At 44.1% G+C, this 15,061-nt stretch overlaps 1 protein-coding gene across 1 annotated transcript in view; it reads left to right on the forward strand.

The window, feature by feature from the left end:
• The first annotated feature begins 8,469 nt into the window (after positions 1 to 8,469).
• Positions 8,470 to 15,061, forward strand: part of LOC119851112 (macrophage mannose receptor 1-like) — an 80,486-nt gene continuing 73,894 nt past the window's right edge. Inside the window, exons 1-2 of the mRNA XM_038390375.2 lie at positions 8,470 to 9,458; positions 14,518 to 14,919. Coding sequence (XP_038246303.1) covers positions 9,398 to 9,458; positions 14,518 to 14,919 — 463 coding nt within the window. The 5' untranslated portion in view covers positions 8,470 to 9,397. The remainder of the gene's footprint in view (positions 9,459 to 14,517; positions 14,920 to 15,061) is intronic.

Raw genomic sequence — 15,061 nt, forward strand, 5'->3', positions numbered from 1 at the left:
TCAGTAAAAAATGATTTGTCAAAATAAGCCCCAAAATAACATTCAGATAAACTAATAATCCTCCTGTCTAGCATGTACAGGACAGTTAACTTTGGCAGTTCCTGACTCTTCAATTTTAATGTACTTTTAACATAGGGTTATTTTTTATTTGAATTATATATATAATATACAGACCTGACTAATGCATTTTTCTGTTGACTGTATGTTCCACTATAATGTGAAAGCAAAGTGATTAAGAGCAAATCATCAGTGTAGTCCTCTTAGAGGTATAGGCTTAGGCCTGGCATCAAAAAATGTATCTGGATATACACCTGGGAGAGTTGGGAAATAATTTTATTCACACTGAAGCAGAAAGACATTAGGCTTTAGGTCTGGGTATGATTTTAATTATACAGATCTTTCCATTTTCCTGTTGACTGTCAAAAGTCAAAGAGCCACTTTGACTTCAGTCACACCTTTCTGCATACTTTGCCAGGGACACTGTCATTCATTAAAAGAAAAGGAGTACTTGTGGCACCTTAGAGACTAACAAATTTATTAGAGCATAAGCTTTCGTGAGCTACAGCTCACTTCATCGGATGCATTTGGTGGAAAAAACAGAGGAGAGATTTATATACACACACAGAGAACATGAAACAATGGGTTTATCATACACACTGTAAGGAGAGTGATCACTTAAGATAAGCCATCACCAACAGCAGGGGGGGGAAAGGAGGAAAACCTTTCATGGTGACAAGCAGGTAGGCTAATTCCAGCAGTTAACAAGAATATCAGAGGAACAGTGGGGGGTGGGGTGGGAGGGAGAAATACCATGGGGAAATAGTTTTACTTTGTGTAATGACTCATCCATTCCCAGTCTCTATTCAAGCCTAAGTTAATTGTATCCAGTTTGCAAATTAATTCCAATTCAGCAGTCTCTCGTTGGAGTCTGTTTTTGAAGCTTTTTTGTTGAAGTATAGCCACTCTTAGGTCTGTGATCGAGTGACCAGAGAGATTGAAGTGTTCTTTTCTTTTTGCGAATACAGACTAACACGGCTGCTACTCTGAAACCTGTCATTCATTGTAAATACAGGCTGTTCCAGAATTAGAGATGGGCTGATCTGCTTCAGAAAAACGTAGGCCCTTCCAGTTTGGAAGAGGTGGCTTCCAGGAAGAGGTGGCTTCCTACGCACAGAGAGAGCTGAAAAGTTTATATCTATCTAGAGTATGTGATAAATGCTGTCCTGTCATTACCTGTTTGTTATACCAGACTTGAGGTGTGTTGGTGCCTCCATTTTACTAAAACCTGAGACTCAGTTGGACCCTTGGTCCTTAGGTAGCTCTCCCAGGACAGCTAAAAAGCCACTTTTGAGCTACTCGAATTCAGAATAAACAAGCATGCAGTAGAAGTTGCTCTTTCTTTATCTTGTATTGTCCATCTGTAGGCTTCACACGTATGCCAGTCTTCTACAGCTTCTTCATATCCCCTCAGAGTATGAGTTACTCTTCTCCACAGACCCACTGAATGCCATATAGGAGTAAGTTCATCACTTACTTTCATTTCCTCCCCATGTATGTGTTGCATACATGTGGGTAAGTCATGTGTAGCTAGCCTCACTAATTAAATCACCCAGATCTGACCAAGACACTTTGACGGGAATTATACATATTTACACCAAGGTTGAATATAGTACATAGTGCCCACGCCTCCAATGATCTATAGCCAAACAAATAGCAAGAGTCTCCAGGCTTGAAGGTTGGGTCTCACAAATGTGTATGGCTAAGACAGCTGCATTAGACACTCCTCCCCATTAGGAACGCTCAGAATAGCTCGTTCTAGTGCAAGCTGAATTTTCTTGGACTGCTAGCAGTTGGTAAAAAAAAAATGGCAGGATAGCTTAGGAAAATAATTTCCCTTCTCTTTCAAAGAGTCTGTGAATACTTTTCATATGAAATCTGAATGCACGGGCTTTTCCAGTGTGGTAGATTATGTGGGAAATGTTCATGTCTGTACTGTACGGTCTGTATTTGAGTTAGAGGATAGACTCTTAGGGCATGGCTTCACTTGCCGATGTAAAGTGCTTTGAGTTAAACCCGCCTTCAGAGAGCGCAGTAGGGAAAGCTCTCCAGTCTGTCCACACTGACAGGAACAAGCACGCTGGCGTGGCCACATTTGCGGCACTTGCAGCGGCATTGGGAGCGGTGCATTATGGGCAGCTATCCCACAGAACACCTCTTTCCATTCTGGCACTGTGGCTTGTGGGATGGGGGCGGGAGGTGTGGGGCATTCTGAGTCCAGTCCCAATGCCCCGTGATGTATTGGTTCGCATCCCAGCAATCCCTCTGCTTCCGTCCACATTTGGAGCCATCTTTCAGTGTTTTTTTATACTGCGCACTCTGGCTTCCCTTTCGGTCTCTGGGAATGGAGCCTGAACTACTGAGGAGTATGCCGATGAGTCTCGCCAGCGCGTCACGTTTAGCAGTCAAGTTATTCCTTATGATCCAAAGTGACAGTGAGGGCTCCAGCGATGATATCGACTCGAGTAATGCATATGACATGACATGAGTTTGATTATGGCATTCACAACGCTGCTTTTGGGCTCGGGAAACAAGCACTGAGTGGTGGGATCACATCGTCATGCAAGTCTGAGATGACAAGCAGTGGCTGCAGCACTTTTGGATGAGAAAAGCCACTTTCATCGGACTGTGTGATGAGCTTGCCCCCACCCTGTGGTGCAAGGATACGAGATTGAGAGCTTCCTTGACTGTGGAGAAGTGGGTGGCTATTGCAATCTGGATGCTGGCAACGCCAGACAGCTACCGATCGGTCGCTAACCAGTTTGGAGTGGGGAAGTCGACCATTGGAATCATGTTGATGCAAGTTTAATTAATCGCATCCTGCTCAGAAGAACCGTGACTCTGGGTACCGTGCATGACATTGTGGCTGGCTTTGCACAAATGGGTTTCACTAACTACGGAGGGGCGATAGATGGCACGCATATTCCAATTTTGGCACCAGCACACCTAGCCTCCGAGTATGTTAATCGGAAGGAGTATTTCTCTATGGTTCTCCAGGCGCTTGCCGATCACAGTGGACCTTTCATTAACGCAGGCTGGCCCGGAAAGGTGCATGACGCACACATCTTTTGGAATGCTGGCCTGTTCAGGAAGCTGCAAGCCTGGACTTTTTTCCCAGACCAAAAGATCACCGTAGGGGAAGTCTAAATGCCCATTGTGATCCTTGGAGACCCTGCTTACCCTTTGATGCCATGGTTCATGAAACCCTACACAGGGAGCCTTGACAGCAACAAGGAGCAGTTCAACAACAGGCTGAGCCAGTGCAGAATGATTGTGGAGTGTGCTTTTGGCTGTTTATAGGGCCACTGGTGCTCTCTGTATGGGAAGCTGCTCCTGGCTGATGACAGCATCCCCACGGTTATATCCGCGTGCTGTACCCTCCATAACATTTGTGAAGAGAAGGGTGAATGATTCACTCAGGCATGAAACTCGGAGGTTCAACACCTGGAAGCTGAATTTGAACAGCCAGCGAGCAGGGCTATTAGAGGGGCCCAGCATGGGGCTGCAAGGATTAGGGATGCCTTGAGGGAGCAATTTGAGGCTGAAAGCCACCAGTAATGTATGGTGCCCTGCACAGGAGTGAAGTGCAGTGGTTCCAATGTTAGTAGGAATCTGTTTGCTATGCTGACTTGCAGTGCCTGTTTCTTTTCTGGGCTAAGATATCTTTTACTTTATGCAGTAATAAAGAATGTTTTCAAAGCCAAAAAATACATATACTGGAAAGAAAATTCATTTATTGAAAAGAAACACAACTTCTTGGGAAACAGAAAGGGCAAGGGAGTGGGATGGGGAACAGTACAATCACAGATATGCCTATGTCCTGTTATCATACTGAGCCTTCATGTCTGGAGTGCTGTGCAATGAGTGCTGCACTTCAGGATGGTTATACTGCATGGTGATGGGGGTTGCATGCAGTGGGTAAGGGTTGTAGTTTTCAGGACTGGGTGGTGAAGCTACAGGTGTTGGAGGCAGCTCGTGGTGGTAAGAACCTGGATGTTGGGGAAAGTGGGTTGGAAGTGACATGGGGGCACAAGGGAAAGAGTTTTGGGACAAGAACTGCAAGGAGGTATCGGGCATGATAGTGCTCCACTGCATGGCTACAAGCACTTGGATCGAGTCCGCTTGGCGCTCCATTATGCTTACCAGCCAATCCGTGCTTTGCTGCCAGAGCACCGTGCTTTTGTGCTGGCGGTCCTCATTCTGCTGGTGGATCCTCCTTTCACTGTCCCGCCACCCTGTACTTTTTGATTTTCATTACTTGAATGCTGCATTACTTCATGCAACATGTCTTCTTTGCTTCTATGTGGCCTCTTTCTGATTCTTTGGAGTCTTTCGGTCGGTGATAACACGGACGGCTGAGATCTCAAGATCTTTAAAGGCAAAATGCAACACTTAACAGAGGCAGCATTGTTCACACCAGACAGAGAAATGATTCTGCTGTACTTAAGGGCAAGCACAGTCTACACAATAGCATAATTTGCCCATCCCAAAGTGAGTGTACATAACCCATAGGAGCCCCAAAATGGTGAGTAAGCACAGGGTCAAGTGTGACAGATTGTTTCACGGGTGTACTATCCTCTGGGTTTCTGTGCCTTGGGGAGAGCCAACAGTGGCAGGGGGCCCCTATACTGAACACTGTCCCCACATTTTCCACAGGAGTTAGTTCTGGAAGATATCTCGCTGCTGAGGGTGACCTGGGAAGCAAGGGAGGGTCTTCTACTGCAATGCGGCTTCTGCCCTGGCCCATGTGCAGCAGTGGTCCCCTGCCCCCCACAGCACAGTGGCGTGGACAAGTTAGCCTTATTGGTACAAGGACTACAGTGGCTCTCCCGAGAAACCTGCACAAGCTCATTGCCCGAATTTTGGGTGAGACCTTTGAAGAGATCACTGAAGCTGATTACCGCGATGTGAGAGAGCACACCAACGCCCTACTCTGCATCTAGGCATGCATGCAGCCCTTACCCTCCTCATCCCAAGAGCCCGCACTGAATAACTTCCTTCCCAAAATAAAAGCCGCATACTGAGAACCTCCTCTGGTGTTTGTCCTTCCCCAAGCACTGGCAGCCATGACTGGCTACCTTCTTCCTGGCTTGGAACAGCTCCTGGTTGCATGCATCTAGAGATTCCGGGGTATCTTCCTCCACCTCAGCATGCTCGCTCCCGCCTTGCTGCTCCTCCCCCCACCCTTGTTGAACTGGGCTATGAAGTGTCCATGGTGGTACACGGAGTGGAGGTGGGGTCGCTCCCAAGTATCGCGTCCAGCTCTTTGTAAAAACGGCAGGTCGCAGGGGCAGCACTGGAGCGGGTGTTTGCCTCGTGGGCTTTGCGGTAGGCATTCTGCAGCTCCTTCACTTTAACCCTGCACTGCAGTGCGTTCTGGTCAAGGCCCCTTTCCATCATGTCCCTTGATATCTGCCTGAAGGTTTGGTAATTCTTATGGCTGGAGCACAGCTAGGACTGGACAGCTTCCTCTCCACAAACACTGATGAGGTCCAGCACCTCACCATTGCTCCATACTGGGAATTGCCTGGCGTGTGGAGGCATGGTCACCTGGAAAGATTCTCTGAGAGCACTCCACGCCTGGCTGAGCAAACAGGAAGGGGATTTTCAAAATTCCCAGATAATTTAAAGGGCGGGTCTGACGGTTGGTCACCTGAAGACAGGACAGTAAAGTTCCAAGTGATGACCAGAGTGGCTAGCACAGGCATTGTGGGACACTTCTGGAGGCCGATCAGAGCACACTAACAGACATCCACACTGGTGCCGTGGCGCTCCAGCGGGGTTGCATCAAATGTTATTCCACTCACCGAGGTGGAATACCAGGAGCACTCTAACCGTGGAGTCAGAGTGCTCTACATGCCTTGCCAGTGTGGACGGGTAGTGAGCTAGTGCGCCCGGGACTCCTTTAATGTGCTCTAACTCGCAAGTGAGTACTGAATCTTCCTGTATCTCTGTACAGTGTTGAGCCCATGATGGGCATTCAGCGCACAATAAATAACTGATGCCTAGTGCATAGCCAGAAAGGGAAACTATACAAATCCAAATAGTTCTTCAAGATGCAGTTTCCCAACTGACAATTAATATACACTATAATCTGGATTTTCAACTGTGTGTATTTGACTATTGTCAGTAAAAATATGCCTTGTCAGATGGCCAGAAATACCTGCTTTTCTGAAAGGGAGTATTGTCAGATTTCTTTATGGTGGGAGTTAGTATCCCTGCTTAAGATGCCTAGAATGATCTCCTGCCTCTCTCTCTCACACTCATTTCTCTCCCTCTCTGGGCCAAAGAGTGCCTGATCATTTTGTGGGTGCATAATTGTGAGCCTCACCCTCCTTGCATGGCTTGTATAAGGGCCAAGTATAATTAAAGTCCCTGAGTGAAATCCTGGCCCCACTGAAGTCAGAGTCTATGTTTACACAGCAGCCAGACACCCATAGTTGCCCCATGCCAGCTGACTTGGGCTCCTGGGGCTGGGGCTTCGGGGCTGTTTCACTGCTGTGTAGACATCTGAGCTCAGGCTGGAGCCCAGTTCTAGGATCCTGTGACGTGGGAGGGTCTCCAAACTTGGGCTGCAGCCCATGCCAAGAAATCTAGCTGCAATGAAACAGCCCCAAGTCCTGCAAGCCTGAGTCAGCTGGCATGGGCAAGCCCTGGGTTTTTCTTTGCTGTGTAAAAATACCCTGAGAATGTTGTCATTGACGTTGATGGAGCCATGAGTTCACTCTCTGTGTTCTAGGAAGCACAGGGGTGGCCCCTCTATTTTCCCCCTGTAGTGCCCTCAAGGGAACAGGGAGGAGATCATCTTTTTGCTTTCCTCCTCCATTCCAGTGCATACAGTGAGACCAGCTTGTAGGGGGCAGTGTGCTGCTCTCCAGGAGTGTAGCAGCAGGGATGTTCACCCTGTGTGCGCTGGGGAAGTCTGCTTCCCAGTGCTCCTGCACAGAGCTGGGGCTCTCCCCTCTCCTCAGTGCAGGCTGTGTTCTACAGGCACAACTAAATTCTCTTCCAGTGATGTTGCCTGAATTCCTTGCAGATCACTGAACCTGGCTGAGTTTACAAAAACCCACCCACCCAGCAAGCAAGCTTGTGGATGTTTTTTAAACTGTGATCCCCCATCAGTCAGATTAAAATTTCTGTTAACTCTACAAATAGTCACAGATATAAAAAGAGAAAAATATGTCTTCCTTTGATTTATCAAAGAGAGGTCAGGAGGCTTTGCTGAAATGTTCAAAAGAAAAGGTTCACTCCTTGAACACTGAAAATTCCTGTTAACTTCATAAGGGGACACAAGGAATAGAGGATCAGGCCCTCAGTAGTTAGCATTCTGTCAAGTGCTTTACAAAAACAACAATAATCAGCAATTATTTTATACAGTCTGTAAGATCATGCTATGGTGGCCAGTATTTAAACATGTAATGCCACTGCATAAATCAATCAACTGAGATACCAAAAGCCTGCACATTCATATATTTCAGAGTAGCAGCCGTGTTAATCTGTATTCGCAAAAAGAAAAGGAGTACTTGTGGCACCTTAGAGACTAACAAATTTATTAGAGCATAAGCTTTCGTGAGCTACAGCTCACTTCATCGGATGCATTTATATACTGAATGTCATTTCATTCAAGTACAATGTAATCTACATTGTATCTTGAAAATTAATATTGGCGACTTGTAGACTGTTAGGGCTAGATTCATCAAGGGATGTAGGTGGTGTGATACTCAGCGTCACATAACCCCTAACTTTTAGTGCCTAGGAAATCACTGGAATTCACAGAGCCTGAATTTGGTGCTCCAGCTTCTTATACAATGAATCAAGGGAGATAGGTGCCTAAGATTGTGATACTCAAAAGCCAGCTTCCTGCCTAAAACAGCCAATAGGAGATGCTGAGGACAGAGATATGTCCCAAGCCCTGGCCGTCTGAGGGAATTTGATGCCTAAATTCAGTCTGGAGGAGGCAACTATTTGTACTTGGGATTCTCCTCTGGGAACCGTCTGTTGGAGCCAGGCACCTAAAGTGTTTCTTGTAAGAAACAGGCAGTAGAGGACTTTCTTTTTAACTTCCAGCCCAGTGGTTAGAGTACTCACTGGTTCAAGTCCCCCTTCCCCTTAGCAAGAAGAAGGGATTTGAACAGGAATCTCCCAAGTCTCAGATGAGTGCCCCAGCCACTGAACTATGGGATATTCTGATACCCCCAATCTCTCCTGTTGAAGCTGTTCCACTTTGGATAAATAATTAGTCATTGGGTCAGAGAGAGAACAAGTGGAGAATGACTCTCAGGTCTGGTGGTTAAAGCACTCATCCAGCCTGTAGGAAACCCAGGATCCTGTCCCTCTGCTCCAACGCCTATTTATTCTCTCCCAAAATGGCATTCCATTTTGAATTACCTCTTTTCTTTCCCAAATGTGTTTTGTTTTTTTCCTTTTGTCCCTCACTTCCCTCTTAAATCCCTTCATTAGCTAGATGCTACTGGCTATTGCCCCTAACAAAGCAAAGAAATGTCAACTTTTATCAGGGTTGCTAAGAGAATTGCTGAGACAAGGGGAGTGTAGACACCCCAGAGCCTTTTGTACCATCTCTACATTCCCCTCCCTACTGCTTCCCAATGTCCTGCCTATTTATGCTTCTGTATCACCCCATAAATGCTGTGGTACACACTCTTCACTTTTGCTGAGTGAACCTCAATTTTTTTTTTAACGTTTCACTTTTCAGCTGTGTTGTAATCTTCCTGTGCTACTAGGAAACATGCAATTTAGAAGAAAATCTTTTCACACTCCAAGTATATTTATATACTATTAAAGGAAAGGAAGAGATATTTGAAACTCTGTCTAAAAATCCCATATTACAACCATTTCTATATTCAGGAGTAATGAGATTACAAGTCAGCATAGTGAGTATGTATTTGAAGTTTAAGGTTTAACTGTGAAGGCAGGGGGAAAAATCTGCTCTTTCACTACTGGTTGGACACTTCATGCTCACCAGTGTCCTCTTTTGAGGGCCGATTTCCTTGGAAAATCACTAACAAAGTCCCTGAAAAACTGCCCTCATCTGTCATCACTTTATCACCTGCCTTTCTGTTGGAGATTCTTCCCTCAGCAGAGAAATTAGCTTAGGAAAGCAAAGTTTGAACTGTGAATTCCTGTTATTTCAAAACACCCCATGTGACAGGATATTTCCTTATCATTTAGAGTACAGAGATTTCCCCTGATCCATCAGCCCTTCACAAATGCTGAGGACCTGCTACCTGGCTCGCTTCAGAAATATCCTCATGATAGAAATTAATTACAGTTCTTCACCTTTTATTTTTGTGGTGGGGAAGAAAATAATCAAACATTTGTGATGACTCTCTCCCTGCTCCTGATTTTTCTCTCTCTCATTCAGAGTGCCTTTCAGCTGCTTGGTAAGTCTCTGCTCTGTCTGTGCTGTGAATGTGGATGTTGGTGTGAAACTGCATCTGTTCTCATGCTTTAAGACACACTTTGTGTTGCAGAGTCTGATCATTCTCTATTTGTTATCAGCCTTGATGTACACATTTTAAACTAATGTGGTGGAAATGTTTGCCCCTCTCGCTGTGATCTGTGGAATCCTCTGTCAGGTGAAGCAGAGGATTTACATGCACAGCAGTGATGAGCAGGAGCAGAGCTGTGGGGAGGGGCAGAGACAGAGACTCTTGAAAAGGCTCCTTCTGGGGGAACAGTTAGAAGCAGTTGTGACCCTGTCAGGGTGTGGACTGTATAATATGCCCCTTCCTATTCAGAGGAGCCATGAGTTGCAAGTCATGTACACAGCTCTGCTGTCACTGCTTTGCTACTTCTAAAGCAAAAAAACAATACCTTATTTTGGAGTTCTGGAGACCCTGCTCCTATGCCCTTCCCCCCCTGCCCCTGCCAAGTTCTGCTGTCTCTGCAAGCTCCTCCCTCAGCTGCTTCTCCTGTTCTGCCTTCTTGATCATCTGCCCCCCTTCTTGTTCCTCTCTTGGAGCTCTAGCTGCACTCCCTTACCTTTCCCCACAGCAATGAGGGACTAAGGAGGAAATGCCTCTGGATTTCTGAGAGGTTTGAGCCTAGTATCTTGTAACTTTTAGCCCAGCAGGTAGAGTCACAACTTCAGGGCATCTATTTCCTCTGTTCTCTGACCTGTTCTTCACTGAAGAAGCTCCTCTCTCACACCCTATGCATTGGCTGAAATGTTTCGTTTATTTTCCTACCGCTAGAGTTGTTCTTTCTATCCCATTCTCTCAGTGATACAGAAGCAGAGACCCTTCTTTTCCAGTCTGTGCCAAGCTAAGAATTTGAATGGCTTCAGATAGATCAAGCAGATATGTGTCTGTTGGAGCCTCTCACCAGCAAAGCACAATTCTGATTTCCGCTAACAAGCCGCCACTTTGACTAGATCTGTGACCTCTGTGGGATGTGACACTAAATGCTGTGGGCCTAATTCTGATATCCGTTACACTGGTTTTATACTGGTGTAACTTTACTGAAGTCTGTGGTGTTACTGCTGATTTATACTGGGTCAAAAAGGTCAGAATTGGGCTCTAAGTGCCCCAAGTTGCTTATCCGACTTTGTCCAGTGGTAAAATCCAGACTAACCCCTGAATCACACCACAGAGGGGATTCGTGCCTAAATAATGTGCTGTAGGGATATGTGGTGATCTCTTATTTAGCTGGCTGGATATTTTTCAGCAGGTGGATTCGAGGTGGGGGGAGTTTGGTGCTGGTGTTTTTGTTTTTTTAAACCTATTTCTATAAATATCTAGCAGGTTTATTAGCAGCACAACTCAAAACACACGACAAAGGGGATTCAGAGATAACAGAGGACCAGAGGTCCTCCAACTTTCAAAAGCTGAGGAACCCCATTTTGTGTAAGCCTCCCACTACTCTGTGAATGATCACAGTTTTGTGTAAATTTGTGGTTAGATGCTGATAGATGTTTGGCTGCATATGTCTATTCCCTCTGTGTGCTGCCCCAGCCCTGTGCAGACAGCTGGCATGGCAGACCTTGAGCGAACTGCCCAATGACCACACAATCCGTTAAGGGATGAAGGTACCCAGCCCTATTGACTGTCGACAAAGCATGGTACTAGTATCCTGCAGACTCTACCTGAACACTATTACATGTAAGCCAGTAACAATGGACCAGCTCATTGAACGGTGTGACTTTCCGTTCCTCTCTACGCCAGACAAAGATAATCCCTCTGAGATACATCTTTATACCCTGATACAAACAAGTTAGTTACTGCCCCCTGACATGGATAGTTATTACCCATCACCTCGTACATGTTGGTTTGATCAAAACATCTCTATTGTGTACTGTCATTCTGACCTTATCTTTTAGGAGGGGTCATTGTGTTCCAGTTATCCTTGGGGAATGTTTTTGTACCATCCTTGATACCGGGATGTTTTGGTACCACTTGATATCGGGATGTGTTTGCATGAGTACTCTGTCACTAGCACTCCTTAGGAATGTGCATTTCTGCAATATCTGTTCTTGCCAGATTCTGTGAGCTGGTCCTGCCTCATACCAGGCCTTTGATACAAGGGCTTATGTCTTAGGCTCTTTTCCTACTACAATCTTTAACACTGAAAATCTAGGCAAGTTGCATCCACTTCCTTAACTCCCCTACAAAATCTTCACTGACCCATTGGCTGCTTGGGCTTGTCTAGTTTGAGAACTACTATAGTACAGCCTTATTTAAATAGTAGATTAAAAAAATTAATCGTGATTAATCACACTGTTAAACAATAATAGAATATCATTTATTTGAATATTTTTGGATGTTTTCTACATTTTCAAATATATTGATTTCAATTACAACACAGAATACAAAGTGTACAGTGCTTACTTTATATTTATTTTGATTACAAGTATTTGCACTGTAAAAAACAAAAGAAATAAAATTTTTCAGTTCACCTAATACAAGTACTAAAGTGCAATCTCTTTATCATGAAAGTTGAACTTACAGATGTGGAATTATGTACAAAAAAACCTGCATTCAAAAATAAAACAATGTAAAATTTTAGACCCTGCATGTCCACTCAATCCTACTTCAGCCAGTCGCTCAGACGTACAAGTTTGGTTACAATTTGCAGGAGATAATGCTGCCCACTTCTTGTTTACAATGTCCCCTGAAAGTGAGAACAGGCGTTCACATGGCACTCTTGAAGCCGCAAGATATTTATGTGCCAGATGCGCTAAAGATTCATACGTCCCTTCATGTTTCAAACACCATTCCAGAGGAATGACTAGTGACTTCAAGTAAGGATTCAGGAAAAGAAAAGGGGTGTTTCAATTGTAAACATTGCATATACCAGTTTACAGTAACATTGGGTTAACTGCTAGTACAAAAGCATAATAAAAAAAATTTATCACTAGTGATGATACTTATACATTTCCTTGTATTGTCTGCAAGTATAACTAATTGGCAAAAGGCAGCAGTTTGTATCCAGTGCTCATCAGTTTTATGCGGCTTCCTAATGAGTTGGAAGCCAAAGGACAAGAGAAGGAAACCAAAGAATGGATGAGATAAGTCCAGGTCAGCTTTTTATTGAAACAGCAGGTTATTCAACTCCGGGTTATCCTTCCTCTGAAGAGTATAATTACTTACATCTTGGAGTCTCAATAAAAAATACAATACACTATATTTTGGAGCTAACCTGGCACCCCCAAAGTATTTGCAACTTATGTAATTAATTTTATTTACAATTATTTTATTCAATAATTACCAATTATTCTGAATGCCTTAAGTCATAAAAAATAATGAGTATCTTTCTTACCGCATATCTGAAAGGGCATTTTAAGTACTGTACCAGCTTTGAATTATGTCACTAACCATCAGACTGAACTGTTAAACAGGGCAATACCAATTTTAAAATTCATGTTAAATGGATCAAGGGTGACCAACTCTTGAGCTGTGGGCCAGATCTGTCCAGCTGGATATAGTCTACGGGTCTCTGTGATAGATTTAGATGTAACGTAAAGCACGGGGTGGGAGAGGAAAGGAGAAGGAAATCTCTAATTGTTATGGTTGTGGAGGAAACCTTGAAAATGCAAACTGAGTGTGAACCTATGCATAAGGCTCTTTGTTTTCCATTTTTACTGCTTTCTACTGAAAATTTCCCAGGTTTTACAAAAGCCTTTATTTGTTATTTTAACCAATCTTCACCCAAATTTTGGAAGTGCTGGAACTCCCTGGACCCACCTCCCTATCTGGTAACTGCCATCTCTCCTTCTGGAGCAGGGAGCCAGCTCAGAAGTGGAAGAGGTGCAGGAGGTGAGGGTGCCATCTCCTCACACTGTTTCCTCCTCTTTTTCCACCTCCAGGCCCACTCTGGAAGAGTGGTAGCAGCTCAGTTACCTGAATGGCCCAGGTTACCAAGCTGCCATCTTTCCTTCAAGAGCAGGTCAGAAGTACAGAACAAGTCGATTGCTGCTGCTGTCAATCTCATGCCCACCACATACACATTACTGTCTTTATAGCTAGCATGGATAGTTATCAGCATTCAATGCAAATAGAAGTCCTTTAACTACTTTTTGAGCTACAATGGGTTGAAAATGAAAAACTGTATCTGTTTCAGAATATAAGGGATTTTTTTGAATGTTGAAGAAAAACAGAAGAGTGATATTACCCAGAAAACTGTGAAGTGAATGTTTTTTCACCAATTTCCAGCCATTTTTTTAAAAATTATAATAAATTCTGGAACAATAATTCAGGGAGGTATTAATGACAGTACTCTGTGGTGATAGTTAAAACGTCAACGCTGTTAGCTATTTCATTCCGTGTGAAAGCATGTGGGAAAGGAGGATGTGGGGATCACAGATCTGCACAATTTATTGGAGTGATATATCATTTGGGCACCATGAGTGGCTGATATTTGGCAGGTACAACCACTTCCCCCACTACCATTAAAGAAGGAAGCCCAGGGACCTTAGCATAGATTGTCAGGGCATCAGGACCCCCCCAACCCCTCCAAGGGGAAGTCAGGGCCAAGGAGTCCATGAGTACTTTCAAACCCCACTGAATGGGAGCAATCTCAGGGAGCCCAGAGATTGCGCACAATCATATTTTGAAGAGCTGCACAATCTATAGTGCATGGTGAATGGCTTTTCATGACTTCTGTGGTCACAGCTTTTTTTTTTTTTTCCCGCCCTTCTAGTTTGACTGCTGATTTAGGTCTCAGGGTCTGACTCTCCACTGCCTTGCACCTTTTGTATTGTCATTTACACATATGCAAAATGTGTAAAATCAGAATTAGTAGCATTTTGCGTACATGTTGAATAGGGGAAATGATTACTTAAGGTGCAGGGCAGTAGAGAATCATTCCTAGTTTAACTGAACAGTAGATAGGTCTTAACCCAAAGTCACACATCAAAAGGCCCTTGCTTGAGTCAAAAAACCTTTACGTCTACTAAAATCATCCCCATGCAATATTATTGTTGTGGTTTATTTTGTTTTACAGATACCAAACTATTTTTAATATATAATGAAGACCACAAGCGCTGTGTACAAGTTCTGAGTTCTAGTTCAGTTACAACTGCGAATTGCAACCAGGACAATGAGTCTCAAAAATTCAGGTGGGTCTCTGATCACCAACTGATGAGCGTAGCACTGAAGTTATGCTTAGGAGTGCCGTCAAAGAAAGACTGGGTTCCAATCACTTTGTATCCATGTGATAAGGCAAGTGTACTCCAGAAATGGGAATGCAGAAATGAGACCCTTTTTGCAATCCAAGGTGAAGATTTATTTTTCAACTATGGCAACAAACAGGAAAAGAATATTATGCTCTACAAGGGATCAGGAGTATGGAGTAAGTGGAAGATCTATGGAACCACAGATGATTTGTGCTCCCGATTCTATGAAGGTAATGTTCTGAAAATTAATCTCTTCATTCTGAACTAATTTCTTAGTGTACTTATTAGAGCATTTTGATGCCTATTAATTTTCTTAGTCTTGTAACTGTTCAGTGAGCAGAACTCCCAATGAAATCAACTGGAGTTTTGAGA

This window comes from Dermochelys coriacea, chromosome 2 (assembly GCF_009764565.3).
Source record: "Dermochelys coriacea isolate rDerCor1 chromosome 2, rDerCor1.pri.v4, whole genome shotgun sequence".
NCBI lineage: Eukaryota > Metazoa > Chordata > Testudines > Dermochelyidae > Dermochelys > Dermochelys coriacea.